Genomic DNA, 19,035 nt, shown 5'->3' on the forward strand with positions numbered 1-19,035 from the left:
CACTCCTCTCTCAGCCTCATCGGCACAGCAGTCCTACCTCCCAGGGCTGGCGTGAATGAAGGGGGTTCTGCAGTCCCAGGCGGGCACGGCTGGTGATATGCTTTGCTTACATGCGGCCGGGGAATTGTTTTTTTTTTGGGGGGGGGGGGACTAGCTGGATGCAAAAAGTGCTGATTCAGGGAGAAGAGGAGACACTGTACTTAAGAAGAGACCTTGGCTATCAATTACCAGAATTCAGGAGCCTTGCAGCTTCACAGTGCTCATTCGCACAGGAGCGGAATAAGGCTGTGGACGTGACTTCTGCTCTCCCAAGTCTGACCTGGCAGGGAATGTAACCAGAACACAAAGCCGTATATTGGAATCAGAGAACTGTAGGAAGGGACTCCAAGGTTCATCTATTCCAGCCCCCTGACCACTAGAAATTGTGCAGAGCCAATTTATTTCTGAAGGGCAAGCAGGGAACCTAACAATTTCAGGGGGAAATGACCAGCACCCTAAAGGAATTTCAGCTCCAGGGAAGGCTGGAAATATTTATGAAATGCCATTCCAGCCCCATCCAAACTGGCCATCCAGTTCTGCTGGGGCAGGGGGAGAGGACTGTGACAGATGCAGGACTCCAAAATGAATCTGAAACAACCATTTTCAAGCAGAGGTTTTGTTTGCCAACCCAGAGATTTCCAAATGGTCAGTGCCCATCCCGTGTCTCCTCTCCTCTCCCACAGAATTGTAGAATTTGAAAGGACCCCAAGGGTCACCTAGTCCAATCCCCTGCAACACCATCTGATGATGCCCTTTTTTTTGCACTGGGACTGTTTTTTTCCGCTGTGGATTCCCCGCCTGGCTTTTGGGAGGGTAGCACGCAGGCAATGACACCCCATGTTTGATGGATGAACCCTGCTAAGCCGGACTGCAGCATGACAAAATGTTTTACACCCGTTCTTGTGTGTTATTTTTTTTTTTTAGGTTCTTATTTGTTTTGTTTTGTTTTTCTAAGAAAAAGCAACCAGAAAATAATCCAGAGTTTATACAAAACATCTTTACATTATATTTTTTTCCAAAAAAAGACTAGATATTTACACAAAATAAAACCTCAAAAATACAGAAAGAAATGTTCTTCTGAAGGGGCGCGGTGGGGAGAACAACAACAAAGAAACTGTTTTAGGACCCATTAAGTCAGACACACACAAAAATATCTGATCCTCCTCCTCTCCCCCATTCCCCTTTTTTATTTGGCTGCCCACAACTGGATGAGTTTGTTCCCTTTTGGACGAGGACCAAAACTAACCTTGGCGTTGGAACCTCCTGCAAGTGATTGCGCACAAACCTATGGCAACAAGTGATGTCAGGAAAGATCTTACTGATTACGGTGGCAAGGATCACGGACAGGAGGACGGCAAAATTCCCTGCAATGTCAGTTTTATGGAGGGGAACTGCCTCCCATGTCGTGGTGGACAGGTACGTGTGTTTGACGTATTTCCCTCTATATGCAAAGATGAAGAATATGCAATTTCCACGGTTTTCTTACAGGAAATCAAGTTTCTCAACGTAGCACATTCAAAGAGAGTGATTTCAGTTCTGTTCAGCCTGCCATTTCATACCTTCCTGTTTCTTGTTTGCCTCCCCCCACAGGATCTGCTATCTAAGAAATGTATCTATAACCGCCCCCCTTTAAAAAAAAATAGCAAAAGAAAAACCCTGGCCCCCTTTTTAAAATGTCGTTTTGAGTCTGACACAAACTCTCCCTGACTTGGAAAACAGTGTGATGACATGGTAAAGCCAGCCTGGATTTGGTAGTCATTGATTTCCAAAAGTCGCTGAACAGACTCTGGGACCCTGCCTGACCTGCCAGTTAAATCAAGAAAACGGACAGATGTATTTGTCCAAGGCAGTATGATTCGAGAAACCTATTTGTGCTGCAGGGAAGGTAAGAAGCAAAATGCAAACCACAAAACCTTAGGCTGAAACTAGCATCATTCCTTCCAGTCTAGACCTGGGGCTGGCATTTCCTGCAGATATATCTACCACCCATGGATGGCCCACGGCATTTTGCCGCTTGAGGCAAAACAGAAAACAGTTGTTCCTCATGCCATCTCCTCCACTGCTGCTGGAGGCAGTTTGGAGAAGCCCCAGTGAGTGGAAGAGGAAAAAGGATGGAGAGAAGCAGGGGTGGCAGCAGCAGAGACGATGGTGGAGGTGGGAGAGAAGCAGAGGAGATGGGTGGGAGTGCTTCTCTGGGCCGAATCTGCTGTCCCTTCTCAGCCTGCCACCTGAGGCGAGTGCCTCACTATGCCTCATGAGTGTACCAGCCCTGCTACCACCCACATTCTAAGACAGAGGGTTCTCTCCCCCCCCAACAAACACACTGCTTTGAACAGCCTCGAAGGACCCTGCATTTGTGGCACCAAGAAAGGGATCGTTTGTATTAGGAGGAATGGAGAGATTTTCAAAAAAAAGAAAAGAAGGAAGGAAGGAAGGAGGGGGGGAAAGCTTCAATTCTTTTTTAAATAAAAAATAATAATAGCAATAACAACAACAACAATAATAAAAGAGACTGTTGGTTATTTGTGGAGTCCTGAGAAACCTGCCTCCTTGGCTGATCTCCACGGAGCATGCCTGAAAAAGTGCAAGGTTTACCTAAAGCCCTTACGGGGTTTCCCACCCACCAACAGCTTCCGGATCCTGCATAGAGATGGGGGGAGAGTCAGTGCATTGGGGGTGGGGGCGGTGGTGGTGGGGTGAAAGGCAGGAAGAAGCCAAACTGCATTGGACATGAAGAAGGTGCAGCTGAAGTAGCCCAACTGGGGAGACCTCAAGAGATTAGCTGGCTGTGTTTGGGTGTGGGTGTGTGATATGTGCGCCTGCTCAATTCTTCCCAAGTCCATCAAGCCTCAGATTATTGCCTTGAGCAGAAGTTTGTATCAAAAGGGAAGGCAGAGAGGGTTTAAGGGCATAGCATGCTGGCAGCTGTAACGGGGGTGGAGGGCGCCCTGCTGCGGTGTCTCCAGCTCCCTTCAAGGCCTTCCGAGACCACCTGGCCTAGTCAGTGTGAAAGCAAAATCTACCTATGAAGTGGAGAAATAAGGCTTTGATGCAAGCAGGGACGGCAGGCAGCTACAGCCTCAGGGAGGCATGGGTGCTGGGCCCATAGGTGTGATGGAGGAATGTCTGTGTGTCTCTCTCTCCCCCAGAGTAGTGGGGGCAAACCAGGCCTGGGCCTGGGGGCAAGGGGGGGGGTTCCTCCTCCCCTACACAAAGTAAGGCCTCTGGCATGACAAATTCAACCCAACAAATTGAGGGCAAATGGCTCTCATTTGGGGGGGGTGCCCCAAAACCTTTAGAACGTCACAGCCCAGTTGTGGATCAGGCAGATTGGGTGTGTTAGTGATCAAGTGGAGTGCAGGGCTCCCCACCCATGGAAAATGTGCTAAACCATCTGGAGACATGGGGACAGGTTGGTGGGGAGGTATCTGTCGCCAGACGACAAAAGGAAAAGGTTGGAGCAGGGTCTTTGATTGGCGCTTCTGCCCTGATCTGAGCACCCAGCTGGGAATGCTGGTGTGATCAGAGGAGGAGCTGAGCCCCGCTTCTAGTGCACAGCAACAGGGGCCAGGATTCCCGGAGTGCCAGCCGACCATCAAGATTTGTTCCCTCTCTTCCACACGCGAGGCAGCCAGCCACAGGACAGGCAAGATTCCCCACCCCAACCCCCAACTCTCCTAGGGGTTGTGGAAGCCATGGCTGCGGTTCCTTCCACTGAGGATGCGCCTCAAAGTCAAGAAGTCTGACTGCAAGGGGCTTCAGCTAGAACAGCCATGTTAAGTTGGGCTCTGTCCTATTGCAATAGTATCTCATAAACTCCGGGCCCCTAACTGGATCTGCTGAAGCTTGCTGTAATGGTCTTGGTTCGGTGTTTTATTTAAAAGCTGTTCCCTCACTTGGGTAATGAACTGGTGGTGGTGAAGAAAATTCTTACCACACCCTGGGCAAATAAGAACCTCAGTGCTGTTGCTAAATGGGCTAGTGGGTGACATCAGTGATGGGCTCTCTCCCTTCCACACCATATGGAGTTTGTCTGAGGGATGACGTGGTCCAAAAGTCTGTCTTTTCCGACAGAATTGTTTTTGGGGGGAGGTGTTGCTGGGTTTAGATACAGACCTCTTGTGAGAACGGATAAGGTGACGGCTTTCTCTCTCTCTCTCCCAGCCCCCTCTTGGCCTCAGACAACTGGCTTTTGTCACTCAAAACCATTTGAGACTGAATCGCCCCTCCAGCCTCAAAGTTCGTCAACTCCTCTGAGCTCACTGCTTGCTGGACACACCACGCCAGCAATGTTGGGATGCCTGAGAGAAGCGCTTTTGCACACCTCAAGGCAGCTTCTGCGGAACAGAAAATGATTATCTGCACAGGCCTGCACATGCATCCCTTTGTTCTCACAAAATCCCTCAAAACTTAAAGCAGACTGCGTCATGTGGCATTTTAATTGGTGCCAAGAACCAGGAAGCAACGTGGTCTTCAGTGCCGGAGCCCCCTGCCTCTGAAAAAAAAAAGGTTGTTAACAGTCCCTATCTGTACAACTTCCGAGAGAGATTAAGGGCTCATCCACATTTTTGCTTGACACCGTATTTTGATCGTATCATGGACCGATTCATTCCCTCAGGTCTAAGAGCTTTTCTCACCGTTCTGCGGCTGTACCTTGTGAAAATCCGGTCTTACCCAGTGAATCAGATCTTATCAGATATGTGGAAAATCTGAAGAGGGATTTTGCTTACCTGAGCTTCAGATCAGCGGGTGAGATTGGATTTTCGCAAGGCACAGCTGTGGAACAGCAAGGAAAGCGCATAGACACAGAGGAATTAATAGGTACAAGATGCATTCCAAATAAGGGCCAAGGAAAAGTGTGGGCAAGCTCTAAGAAGCAGGATGAGGACACTAGAAAGGGTAAAACAGTGGGCTTGATTCCTAATGCCTAGGGTCACTGGGTTAGAGAGCAGGTGCAGGCCTCACTGTACAGTGGTACCTCGGGTTACAGACACTTCAGGTTACAGGTTCTGCTAACCCAGAAATAGTACCTCGGGTTAAGAACTTTGCTTCAGGATGAGAACAGAAATTGCACGATGGCAGCGGGAGGCCCCATTAGCTAAAGTTTCATTAAGCCATTAAGAACAGTTTCAGGTTAAGAACGGACCTCCGTAACGAATTAAGTATGTAACCAGAGGTACCACTGTATTGGTTTTTCGTCCATGGAAAACGCAAGTGCTGAACTTTGAGATTCTGCTTTCCTTGCGGCAGCAAAACACGCCTTGTAAGCCAGTGGTTCAGTTCTCCCTGAACGGACCCTGCACAGGAGGAAGGTGGCAGCCCATGTCTCGGACAAGATACAAGGCAGCATCCCAAACGACCCTTCCCAACACCCATTACCCACATGATCAAAACTTTGACCCTATTGCCTAACAGCCTGGAGGTGAGGGCTCTTTCCTGTTAAGGTTCCTTTCCTGCTTGTTACAGAACCTGGGCCTCTTTCTGTCTGTCTCTTGCTGACTACTGCAGACCTTTATTTTAATTTTTAAAATCTTTTTCTGTTTTCTAAACTAAAAATAAAGAAGACAGGCCCAAACCGGAGAGAGACGGGGAGAGAGAGAGAGCGCTGCTCCAAACGTCCAAGAGCAGAAGCTCAAAATGGCAAAGAGGGTCATTGGAGGAGAGGGGAGGATGCCGGTCTCCAGGGCCCTGGTGCAGCTCCCGGCTGGGGGAGTTATGTGTGTAACAAATAGTTAAAAGAAGCTTGGGAGGCTGGCGGCAGTGACTCTGAGTTCCAACATTCCGCGACTTCAAAAGGAAGATACAAAAAAGTTGATGTCGCAGGAGAAAGTCAGGACCAGACACCTCCCCTCGCTTCGCAGGTTCTCCATCTTTGCCACACCGGCAAACAGCTCCCTTTCCCAACTTATCCTGGAGACCAGGTTTAAGGACAGCTGACCTGGCGTGCACAAACACACACACATTTACACCCCGCCCTGAGAACACCTGAAATCATAAAAGCTTGGAGTAGTGGAATCGAAAACAAAAAGGGAAAGAGTAAGTGACGGCGACCGCAACGTTCCCTGGACATGTCCGAAGAGCGAGGGAAAAGGCACAAAGCCCAAGCACGGACAGCGGTACGTGCTGGGGGGGAGGGCGGCGGCGAAGACCTCGGCACTCCCGAGGCAGGAGGGTCTGCTGGCGAGGTCCTTCTTCCTCCTCCTCCACCTCAACTACAAAATCTCCAAACTACAAAACTAAATTACTGGAGAAGAGGGAGAAGGGCGTGAGGGGCAAGGGCGCTCTGCGCTTCACCGTGGCAGCGGGTGGACCGCCTCCCGCTCTCTGCCGTGCAGTGCAGTCGCAAGCACGTTTCGGGCAGGAGGGGTTCCTGGCAGAGGCCGCCCTGCCCCCCCTGAGCCCCAGTTTCTAGAAAGCATTTCCAAGGCTGCTGCTCCCTCAAACCTTGTAGTAAATGTTTGCCGGGCTCTGCGGGGGCATCTCCTGGACAATGTAGACGGGGTGCCCGTAGTCCCCGCTCACTTTCTCGTAGTGAGGGCAGTAGTTGTTCTCTGTAGTCCGCAAGGGGATGATGATGTCGCTGGGCTCCGAGCCGCCGCTGCCGCCGCACTTGGGGCTGGCCAGGGTGCTGAGCGACAAGGCCTGCGCCCGCTGCTGCGTATGCTTCCGGTGGCGCTTGCGCAGCTTGATCAGCAGGACCACGAGGAAGATGATGATGAGGATGAAGATCACGCAACCCGCCCCAATGGCGGCAAAGACAGCCACCTTGGAGCTGAAGAAGCCGTTTCCCGGGCTCTGGCCGTCCTGGCCGTCCTGGTTGACGTGGTCTGGGGGTGCAAGGGGAGGAAAGAGAAAGATAGAGGGAAAGAAACTTTGGTGAATTGGCTCTGGGCTTGGAAGAGATTTCTAGAATAGCAATCAACCTAAATCTACTAACCAAACAAAATTAACCTTAGCGATCTTTAAAAAGAAGCTGGATTTATTTTGAACCGAATTCATAGTTTTATTATAAAGTAGCATGAAAAAATGCAAGCTCTGATACCCTTAACAAAGTTTTGTTAAAAACAATGGGGGCAGGATATGTGTTTTTTTGACATGGAAAGGGTTTGTGCGCCAACATCTCATTCCAGTATCTTTTTAAAGGGCTGAATTGATCCATCAGTTACAATAAGCAATGTAGAGTGCAATTTAAAAACTAATCCTCTACTACCTAATTGTTGGAGGGGATGTAATAAACTCGGTACAGGAATCCCCTCTCCACTAATCTGCATTCTATTATGTTTCAAAACCTCCAATTAATCATGGAATCGTTGAACTGCAGAGTCAGAAGGGACCCCACAGGTCATCTAGACAAACCCCCTGCAATGCAGGAATCACAGCTAAAGAATCACAGGATTGTGTGTTGGCAGTAGGCCACAGTCAGAGGGGCTGCAAATGTGCTGTGCTGGATTCGATTTGGGATCTTGCAATTTTGACGAGCTCATGTGTGTTTGTTTTTCTTTTAAAGGAAAGGAAGTTACTAGTTGACCTGATGGTGTGTGTGTCACTATATTACAGTTTGTCACCAAAACTATTATGTATTACCCATCCTTGTTTTTCAAGAAGAAAAAGAAAACGAAAGAAAGAAAAAAATAAAATATAATGGCATGGGTGTGGGGGTGGAGAAGGATCATATAAAATTCTATAGTGCTGTGAATGAAGTAAAAGGAAACTTAATTGTCGTTTACATTTTTTTATGCTTGTGAGAACTAGTATCTTCCTTTCCTTTAAGAAAGACCCCCTGCCTGACCACTTTCCCCTTCTTTTCCTGCCACCCAGCACCAAGCCCCTCTTGATCTCACACCACGGCACACCCTCTTGACCAACCTACTGGTTTCCTGGTTGCCGCTTTGCACAAATATTAAGGCAAGGAAGGCAGTAAGAACGCTCTAAATAGGGAGGAGCTGATCCAGAAAGCGTGTAGCATTGAAATGAAACTGAGGGAGGCAGAGATCCAGGGACTGATGGAAGATCCAGACTGCAACAGGGACCAAGAGGTGAACTTCCTGGCATGTGCCACTTTCCTGGGTGCCTTGGCAGTGATTTATAATGAAGCTTTGTGTTCGTAAAAGTGGGTCCCAGTGGTGTCATGGTTTCACGTCCAATAAAATTTAAGTTTTAAAAAGCTGTCTTTAAAAGATGAAGACGACCCCTTCCTGAAACCATGGAGAGTTACTGCTGCCAGTCCATGTAGACAAGATTGAGCTGGATGGATCAAGAGTGTGACTCTATACCAAGGCAGCTTCCTAGGTTCCTATTTAAATTGGGCCTTTATTCATGAGGACAGGAGCCTTATTTTTAAAAGAAGGGTCATGGCGAAAGCAGCTATCTCTATTCCTATGGGGAAGTAGCTCAGTGGGGACAGAGCGCTTGCTTTGCCTGCAGAAGGTCCCAGGTTCAATCCCCAATTGGCATCTCCAAGTAGGGCTGGGAGAGAGACCAATTCCTGAAACCCTGGAGAGGAGTTGCTGCCAGTCAGTGTAGACAAGGCAGAGTGAGATGGACCAAGGGTCTGAAACTGCAGAAAGTAGCATCCTATGTTCTTTTACAGCAGGAAAAACAGTTATTTTGTGAACAGACAACGTACATAAAAATGACTCTGTGGACTAATGCAGAAATGCTGCTTTGGAAACTAGAGGCAGGCAGACCCAAACTGACCATGCTGAAGATCCTAGTGGGCAAAACCTGTATTTTCATAACTTTATACTTTCAAGGGGCTGGGTGTTTCCAGGAATGAGTACTTTTGTTTCACGGAAACACTGCACCATGGGGTATATGGTCTGAAATATCTCCCTGCATCATGGGATTTATAGTCTCAAACATTTCCCTGCATTGTGGGGTTCATGGTCTGATTCCTATGCTCCTGCTCTGTACCTGGCTTCCCAGGGTCCTCCACAGGTGGGAGCCGGTTGCGTGGGCTCTGTGTGGCAATTTTGACTGTATTGTCAGAGTCCTTGCTGGGCCGGCTGGTCGTCAGCTGCTCAGGCATCACAGCATTCGGATCTAGGCACAAAGACAGAAAAAATTGGGATGATAAAACTGGGCCCAGAAAGAGGACATAATCTCTCTTGCTATGCACCTGACCCTTTGGGAGGTGAGTACCAGGTCGGATTATTTTATCAGCAGAGGAGCATGCAAGGTTAGAGCATGCAAGGTTAGGTTGCTGCTGGGTGTCATAGATCAGGGAAGTCAAGCAGGCAATATAGATCAGGGAAGTCAAGCAGGTGACATGCACTTGAGAGGTGGAAGGAATCCATACAACACTAAAGGATAGGAGTCTGACTTTGAGTTTGACCTGCCACTCTACAATCACATGATTCTATGGCCTCTGTGCTTCTAGTCCTCATGATTGCATATTCAATAGCTTGGAGGGCTGTGCAATGTCTGTGAAGGTCTCAAAGCCCCACAAAGCAACAGGGACTGATTCATTTGGTCTGAATTCTGGGGTCTTAGTGTGCGTGCCATGCCTCATACACCGGTGGCTATATTCCCTTCCCTACTTGATATATCAAAGTCTCACTGAACTACCAACTTTCATTTGAACCTGTTGAAAAAGAAAGTCAATGTGTACCCATGAAGCTCAATCATAGAGTTGGAAGGGACCCCAGGGGTCATCCAGCCCAACTCCCTGCAATGCAGGAATTGCAGCTAAAAAATTCCTAACAGGTGGCCATCCAACCTCTGCTTAAATACCAACAATGAAGGAGAGTTCATAATTCTGGCAATGAAATTAGGTTTTGGTGCAAGCCCAAATATCCTGAGCCACAGTGCTCTCAAGCCCCTGGACTTCTCAGTTGGTGGGACCCTCTCTTCTGAAGGAGGCAGGGTTTCCAGACAAGGGGGTGGGGAACAGAGGTGGTGGAGGCAGCACTGGGAAAAGTCTGGTGTCTAGCAGCAGATCTGATTGCATGCGGTTTCCACTTGGCAGGTCATCTGGTTCCTCTGCCCTCTTTTCTTTTTTGAGGAGCAAGACAATTTCTCTGCTATTTCAGAAACTGCTGCGGTCTCGCCTCCCTGCCTCCTCAGTGTCGCCTGAGCCTGAGCAAAGGGAGTGTCAGAGAAACAGGAATCTGTTTCTTTGGCTCCTGCAACTGCGGCTGATACTCTAAACAATGAAAGAACACAAGAGGAGCCTGCTGGATCAGGCCAGGGGTGGGGGTTGGGGGGCATCTAACGCAGAATCCACTTCTCACAGCAGCCAGGCCCATTATGGGAACCCTGAAAGCAAGATATGAGCACCCTTCCCTCCTGTGGTTTCCATAGCAGCATAGTAATGTAAGAAGAGCCCATCTAGTCTGGCATCTTGTTCTCACACTGGCTGCCCAAAAGCCTAGTATGTGAAACCTACAAGAGGGATCCGAGCACAAGAGCATTCCCACTCCTGTGGTTTCCAGGAACTTATATTCAAAAGCATTGCTGCCTCCAACAGCTGAGGCGGAGGAAAGCCACAGTGGCAAGCAGCCATTGCTAGCCCTTTCCCCCACGGATTTGTATGTTAGAGCCAGCCAAGGAGGTGGGCATCACCGCCTCCTGTGGGATGGAGTTCCCTGGTTTAACTATGTGCTGTGTGGAAAAGTACATGCAGGCCCCCCTATCCGCCCACTTGTTAGCTGCAAACATAAACGCCCAAATATCGCTGTATACACACAGCAGATTCAGATATTTGAACAGCTAGACCTTTGCCCACTTCCTTACTTCCTTGCTTCTTAGTTGGCAGAAGCCATTTTCAGGCAGAACCCACAAGGAGGGAGGGAGGGAGGAAGCAAGATCGGGTGAATCAGGGAGCAGGAGAGCTAAGGCAAATCGTTTCTTTCCCCTTTCTCTTTTGCTGGTTGGCTGCAGCCATTTTAGAAGTCTTCAGTCAAAATACTCTGAGCCTCCTCTTAAGCCAGTAAATAAATGCAGCCGGTGAAGAAGAAGAGGAGAGCACAGGGTTGGAGGAAGTGGGGGGCAGCGCCTGCCTCGTCCTCCTCACCTGCCTGCTCAGAGTGGAAGACTGAATCTGTTCCAGATTCCAAAGTCCGGAGGAAGGGAAGCCTTAAGCTGCTGGTGGGGGCCCTGTTGCTTTGCCTTTTACACATAACTGCCCTTCAATTGCTGCTAGTTTACTGTGTGGCTTTAGCTGTAATCTCCCTTACTCTTGTGAGGTATTCCTCAGATTCCCCAGAGGGCAGGTATGTGCAAAACAAACAGAACAATTAACGAAATGAGGTCTTCCTTACGACACCTTGGACACAGGCATTAAGGCAGAAGCTCCCACCGACTCCTCAGTATTATTATTATTAATATTGTTATTTGCATTCCTAATTGGCTGCTTACATTTGAGCAGGGTGGGTGGGTTTACAAGCATGTACTGTTTTCGGAAGGAAGGAAGGAAGGAAGGAAGGAAGGAAGGAAGGAAGGAAGGAAGGGAGCCCTTCTTCCCAGCAACTTCCTTAGTCAAAGTTGTGCCTTCAGAAGGAGAGGAGAAACCAGCAGAGCTACCACCCCAGAAGCCCCAGCAGTGCAGATTCCCTTCCTCGGAGCTGGCTGTGGAGTCACCCCGCAAGGATGCTGCAGGATAGAGCGGCCTGCAAACTGCCCTCTTCCCTTGTCCACCAGAAAACATCTTGCATGCATGTTAAACCACCCTGTTTTATAGAATCACAGAGTTGGAAGGGATCCCCAAGGGTCATCTAGTCCAACCCCCTGCAATGCAAGAATCAGGTGCTCACAGCCAGTCCCGAGGACCGATTCTTGACCAAGTTCCCAGACCACAGGAGAAATCGCATGCAAAGGCTTGGCAACTCACCCTGGCCCACTTTCATTATGATCTTCATGGAGCGTGTCTGGCAGACCCCGCCTTCCCGGTTCTCCAAACCCTCCAGAGACCCATTGGATGTAGCTGCAAAGCAAGAGGAGATTAAGTAAGGGTTAAGGTGATGCTACACACCCCACCCACCATATTATTACTAAGTCTAATTTGTTCGTTTGTTTACTTCAGAATTTATACACAGCTTGCTTGCTTTAAAAAACTCTCAAACGGGTTTACAAACCCATAATAACACCATCAGGGAAAAGAACCTTAAAAGTGACTCATGTAATTCTTTCAAAACATAAAATCAACAGTAAACTGAAAACAGAATAAAAAACATCCCTCTACATTCTACAAAATTAAGTTGCCTAAACAAAAAATGTTCCAAAGTGTATAGGTTCTACCATACTAAAAGAATGAATTCTCACAGGTGCTGAATGTGCATTATGTGACAGCTGTAACGGTGCCAGTTCCGCCGATTGAAGTGGTCAAGTATGTGGGATATGGTGATCTCACAGGTAAACTGGTCCCCAGTTCTTAAGGACTTTATACATTAATAGTAACGCCTTGAATTCAGCCCAGTAGGAAAAACTCCATGTAGAGTACATAAATAGAAATGATCAGCCATGGGTTAGAGAAATTGCACATCACTGACTCATTCATCCACAAATGGTGGTGTTAAAAGTGGCAATGCCCCAAAGTCTTTTTGTTTTAGGAAAAAGCTTTTTTTGTGAAACATGCCTTATCACAAAACAAAATATCCGTTTGGATGCCAAAATAGCACCTCTATTGTACTACTCAGAAACGTCTCAACAATTTCCCCATAAGGATCTCATTGCTCATCTGATCGACTGCTGCACAGCTTGCTATTTCATGGTATTGCACAACAGAATTGTATAGTTGGAAGGGACCCCAAGGGTCATCGACTCCAACCCCCTGCAATGCAGGAACCAAAACAAAATGCAGACCTGTTTGCAATCAATCAATGCACCTGCAACGCAGGAAAACATGGTTATGGGCCTCTGAGAACAGAACTGGTGGAATGATACCTTATCTTAACAACTGAAATGTAATTAAATAGGCATTTGGTGCTTCTGCGGCAGGTGGGGTGGTTGAAAACGGATTGTTGCTTCTTGCATAAATATGTGAAAATAACAATAATTTAAAAATTGGAGATGGTGCAAAGGAAGGAGAGATATCAGGTACTGATCTCTTGCAGGTGGCACCCAAGAGGCACTGCATGGGGCACAGAGATGCTCACAGGTGTGGTGTGCAAAGGGAGTGGAGGTGTGGCTGGCAGCAGTGGCACTAGTGCTCCAGGGAATGGTGGATTTCAAATGGTACACCCAAGCGTCATCTAGTCCAACCCCCTGTAATGAAGGAACCACAGCTAAAAAATCCCTGACAGGTGGCCAGCCAACATCTGCTTAGAAACCTCCAGTTTCATAAAAATTGTTTTCTAAAAAAAAAGAAAAACCCACAGGTAAAACACAGAAAATGAAAAACATGTAAAATATAACAGTTCAAAAGTAATTAAACCACAACAGAATCGAAAAGATCAATTTATTGAAATAACGTTAGTAAAAACGGCAAAGCGCTATTAAAATGCCCTTTCCTTAAAAAGCACTCAGTTCCCATAAACCCAGAAGAAGGGCTTTGCCTGCTAGCGGAAGGAAAGCCAGGAGGGAGCCAGCCTGGCTTCTCTAAGGAGGGAGATCCTAAGTTGCGAGGGAGTAGCCACCAAGAAGGCCCCGTCCCACATCCTCACCAATCATGCCTATGAGAGGGGTAGGTCTGAGAGAAAAGTCGCCTCCAAAAATCTCAAAGCCCAGGCAGATTCATGAGATACCCTGCTTTCCAGATATAGGTCATAACTATCCCTTTGAATTGTGGCCAGGAGCAGACTGGTAGCCATTGGAACTGTTGCAGCAAGGGAGCTGTCTGCTCCCTATAACAAGCCCCAGTCAGTTTCTGAGCACTTTTCAAAGGCAGTCCCACATAAAGTGTGTCACAGCAGTCCTGACAGAATGCAATTAAGGCATGTGTCCATGTGGCCAATTCAGATATCTCCAGGGACAGGTACATCTGAGTTAACTAGGGCACTGAAGCAGATGGAGTGTCAGGCACTTGGGGTAGGGTGGAAATCTGGGTTCAAATCATAATCTTGTTGGGATACCTTAAGGTGTAGGAAAGTGATTTAAAAAACAAAACAAAAACCCTGCAAATCCATTACAGGCGGCAACCATTTTTGCACGTGTGACATCCACTGACGCATACATCGCTTTCGGTCCTGGAAGGGGGCGGAACTGGGTTACGCGAGACCACTGATGCACGCAACGACCTGGAACGCAACCCCCGCAAAACACACAAACACAACCCCAACTCATGCTTGCATTCACAATCAACAGCATACACACATCCATCTCAATTTGCACATGCAGGTCAATATATATGCCATCCGAAAATGAATCCCAATGGTGTCTAAATTTGTTCAAATGCAGCAAAAATACAAGAGAGAGGTTTTCTTAAAAAGGGGGAGGGGAGCAACCAACCTCTCAGTCAACTTTCAATATTATTGTCTGTACTCTCCAGGCTCCAGCAAATGCATCCCAGACACAGAACTAAGGGTGGGACTGTGCAGAGAGGAGAAGGAGCAGGAGGAGGAAAGGGCCAGTAGAGGCATACAATTGGCATGGAACCCCCAAGGGCAATCTGGTCCAACCCCCTGAATCGTTGGAATCACAGCTAAGGATTCCTGGCAGACGTGCATCCAATCTCTCTTTTGAAAATAGAATTGAGTTCTGCTCATGGGCTTCCCAGTGGGGCATCTGGGTGGCCAATGTGAGAACAGGATGCTGGACTAGCTGCGCCTCCTTTGGCCTGATCCAGCAATGCTCCTCTCCATGGTCTTTTGGTGCTGATTTCCCACTAATGCAGGGGGTTGGACTAGATGACTCTTACCTTCCAATCCCACCATTCTATAACTCTAAGAAGAACTCCACTATATGTTAGCAGAAACTGACCTATAGCTTTCTGTGGAACAACCTCAACCATTGTATTATGGTGCCCAAAGTTTAACTTGCATGCAGTCACTGTTAACTCTGACATCCTTTGTGAATGTAAACCCACCAGTTTTCCAAAGTGGCTGTAATTGCAGAACAGAGAGCAGCTCAACTCTCTGTCACCCCTCTCCCCTCCACAATCACCAGTCCAGACTGGAGCAACCCAGACGGAATCTCTCGTTCTTGATAGACTGGACGGAGCCACCATCCACAGACCGCAGACCTCCTGGTTCGGGGAGGCAGGACTAAAACCACAATGCCAGTGCGGTCGACAAAGGCTCCTTCTCTGATTACAAGCTCATCTGCTGAATGCCCAGGGAGGGAGAGGCAGAGAAATAGGGTCACAGAGAACTGGAGAAATGGAGTGGTTCCACCAATATGGACTCCTTCCAAAAGATGTCCCAGACAGAAGGCAGATCTCGACCAAAGATCTGAGTGGTAAGCAGGACTCCCTAGCTGGGAGCAACAGAGAGAGATCAATTGCTGTTTTGCTCAAAGCAACGAAGTACATAAGAGCTTGCTGAATCAGGCCACTGACCCACCTAGTCCAGCATGCTGCTCTCACAATGGCCAAACACACCAAGAACCTAGAGGTTCCATAAGAACATCAGAAGGGTCCAGCTGCTGGATCAAGCCAGTGACCCATCTGCTCCAGCATCCTGCTCCCACAGAGGCCAACCAAATACCTTAATGGGAAATCCAAAAGCAGGATTTAAGCACAAGAGCACTCTCCCCACCCCCAAAACCTAGGTCTCCAGCAACTGGTATCCAGAAGCATTGCTGCCTCCCACAATGGAGGCAGAACATAGCCATCATGGCTAGTAGCCACCAGTGGCCCTCTCCCCCATAAATGTGTCCATTCCTCTTTTATAGCCATCACTGCCTCCTGTGGAAGCAACTTCCAAAGGTTGTGCTGTGCCAAGAAGGACTTCCCTTTTATCTGTCCTAAACCTTCCAACATTCAGCTTCATGGGATGTCCACGAAATTCTAGTGTTATGAGGGGGCCAAGAAAAAAAAAAAAGAAAAAAAGGGAAAAAAGCTTATAAACTTGTATAATATTGCCTCTTATTTGCTTTTCTCCAAAATGATCATTTGGGTTGCCCTTTTCTAAACCCTTTCCAACTCCACTATTTCCTTTTTGATGTGAGGTGAAAAGAAATGTGCACAGAATTCCAGATTCACCCCCAGAGCTCCCCTCCCCACCCTACCCTACCCAATAAAAAAGGGATCCGTTCCCATTTGCAACCTGAGCAGAACGCAACCCGCGTCTGCGCATGCACGGGTCGCGACTCACCGCTTCTGTGCATGCGTGTGATGTCATTTTGAGCGTCTGCGCATGCACGAGCAGCAAAACCCAGAAGTAACCCTTTCCGGTACTTCCGGGTTGCCGTGGGACACAACCTGAAAAGATTTAATCTGAAACAAACGTAACAGAGGTATGACTGTATTCAGAATAGTGGTCTGCATGCCCCACCCACTAAGGAAGGTAACAACACAATAAAACTCAGGACAGTAGCAGTTGTTTGCACATGTATCCCAAAGATGAATGTGTGAAAAAATAAATATATACACTCATCTAATCTTGCAGCAAAAAAAAAAAGGATAGACAGCAAAGAACGTTGCATTGAAATTACATTTATGCATTTATATTTTATTTATAATTGTATTTTTATATAACTTCTATTTAGCTGTGATTCTTGCATTGGATGGGGTTGGACTAGATGGCCCTTGGGGGTCCCCTTCCAACTCTACAATTCTATGCTTCTATGACCTCAGAAGGTGGTGGCCTCTCCTTCCTTGGACGTTTTTAAGCAGGTTAGATGGTCATCCGTTGGGGATTCTTTGGCTGCGATTCCAACATCGCACATGGTTGGACTACGTGACCTGGAGGGGTCCCTTCCAACAATTCTATAATTCTAAATCTAACAACAACAACATAAGCAATTGCTTTATAAGGTCATTCGGGTGGAAAACAGTAGCTGGGGGAGATGGGACAGTGGATTTCTACCATAATTGGCTCACTGCTAGAGCTTCACAGTTTAGCTTTTTTGCTGGACGCTTTTCCTGGTGGCAGAAAAAGGCAGCTCTTCTTGCTAGACACTTCTGTTAGAGAACACACTTTTAAGTTAGAGGTTGAGATAAAGGACGAAGGCTCCCGAAGGCAGGTAGGGCATTCTTCTTCTTTTTTTTAAGGCTACAGCGCAAGGCATGAAATGAATTCTAGCCAAATCACATGGGTCACTTCTCTTCACTTTCCCTGCTTGGAAGCACCGGGGTGATAATTCTTCTAGACACGGAAAGCGCACAGGGCAGAGGCAGAAGCGGGAGGGAGTGCGCTGGGCCACACAAAGCATGGACATCAGCATTGTTGATGCCTGAACTCGCAGAGCAGGAAAAGGTTCGGAAAAGGGCAACCGAGATGATAGAGAGGATGGAACAATGCCCATGTGGGGGGAAGGTTGCAGCATGTGAAGAAAGACTACAGCGTATGGGGCTTTTCAGTTTAGAGAAAAGGTGCTGGAGAGGCGACATGACAGAAGCTTATACAATGATGACCGGCCTGGATAAAGTGGAGGGAGAGAAGCCCGCCCACCCGCCCACCCTCATGCAGCCGCTTCCTAAAACTGCAACTCATGGACATCCAATGAAGCTGAATGTCGGAAGATTCAGGACAGAGAAAAGAAATCACTTATTCGTGCATAAACTATGGAAGTTGCTCCCGCAAGAGGCAGTGGTGGCCACCAAGCCGGATGTCTTGAATAGAGGATTAGACAAATTCATGGAGGAGGGGAGGGCTATCAATGGCTCCTAGCCACAGTTGCTATGCTCTGCCTCCATGGTCAGAGGCAACAATGCTTCTGAACACGGGTTGCTGGAAACTGCAGGAAGGGAGAGGGTACTCTTGGGCTCAGATCCTGCTTGTAGGTTTCCCATTGGAGCATCTGGCTGGCCCCTGTGAGAAGAGAGTTCTGGGCAAGATAGGCTATTGGGCTGATCCAGCAGACACTCCTTATGTTCTCACAAAAAAGCCTGCTAAGTAAGCATCATGCTATCGTCCACAGAACCACTTTTGCCTCCCGAGAACAACAGTAACGAGTAAGAACATACTACCTGTTTTATTTTATTGCAAATGTATGTAGCCCTCCAGGGACGTGGGTGGCGTTGTGGGTTAAACCACAGAGCCTAGGACTTGCCGATCAGAAGGTCGGCAGTTCGAATCTCCACAACGGTGTGAGCTCCCGTTGCTCGGTCCCTGCTCCTGCCAACCTAGCAGTTCGAAAGCACGAAGTGCAAGTAGATAAATAGGTACCGCTCAGGCAGGAAGGTAAACAGCGTTTCCGTGCGCTGCTCTGGTTCACCAGAAGCGGCTTAGTCATGCTGGCCACATGACATGGAAGCTGTACGCCAGCTCCCTCGGCCAATAAAGCGAGATGAGCGCCACAACCCCAGAGTCGGCCACGTCTAGACCTAATGGTCAGGGGTCCCTTTGCCTTTTATGTAGCCCTCATTTTTTCCTCCAAGGAGCTCAAGGTGGTGCACATGTTTCTCTTCCTCCTTTCATCCACACAACAATCCTGAGAAGTAGCTTAGGCCGAGAGGCAGAGACTTGCCCCCAAGGTCACACTCAGTGAGCTTCATGGCGGAGTGGGGATTGGTACCCTGGTCTCTCCCAGGTTCAAGCCGGACACTCTAAGTACTACACCACTTGGGTACCACATAAGCACATCAGAAGAGCCTGAATGGCCCATCTAGTCCAACACCCTGTTCTCACAGTGGCCAGCCAGATGCCCCAATGGGAAACCTACAATCAGGATCTGAGCATAAGAGCCCAACTCCTCTCCTATGGTTTCTATAAAAATACAAGAGGTTGGATGGCCATCTGTCTGGATTATTAACTGATTCCTGCATTGCATGAGGTTGGGCTAAGTGACACTTGGGTCCCTTCCAACTCTACAATGGTGCCATTCCATGAGTGCATCAGTGCAAACTTGCACAGTCTCTCCTCCCCACACACTCAGCGAAACTATAACTTTGGGGTGGGGTTTGCGTGTGTTATTTCCATCTTTCAAAGCAAAATGTGATCTGGGCAGGTTGGAAGA

At 48.1% G+C, this 19,035-nt stretch overlaps 1 protein-coding gene across 1 annotated transcript in view; it reads right to left on the bottom strand.

The window, feature by feature from the left end:
* Positions 1–1,021: 1,021 nt before the first annotated feature.
* Positions 1,022–19,035, bottom strand: part of EFNB1 (ephrin B1) — a 72,126-nt gene continuing 54,112 nt past the window's right edge. Inside the window, exons 3-5 of the mRNA XM_083596522.1 lie at positions 11,870–11,962; positions 8,953–9,081; positions 1,022–6,866 (exon numbers count right to left, since the gene is read on the bottom strand). Coding sequence (XP_083452648.1) covers positions 6,478–6,866; positions 8,953–9,081; positions 11,870–11,962 — 611 coding nt within the window. The 3' untranslated portion in view covers positions 1,022–6,477. The remainder of the gene's footprint in view (positions 6,867–8,952; positions 9,082–11,869; positions 11,963–19,035) is intronic.

Source organism: Podarcis filfolensis (genome assembly GCF_964270895.1).
Source record: "Podarcis filfolensis genome assembly, chromosome: Z".
NCBI classification, from domain to species: domain Eukaryota; kingdom Metazoa; phylum Chordata; class Lepidosauria; order Squamata; family Lacertidae; genus Podarcis; species Podarcis filfolensis.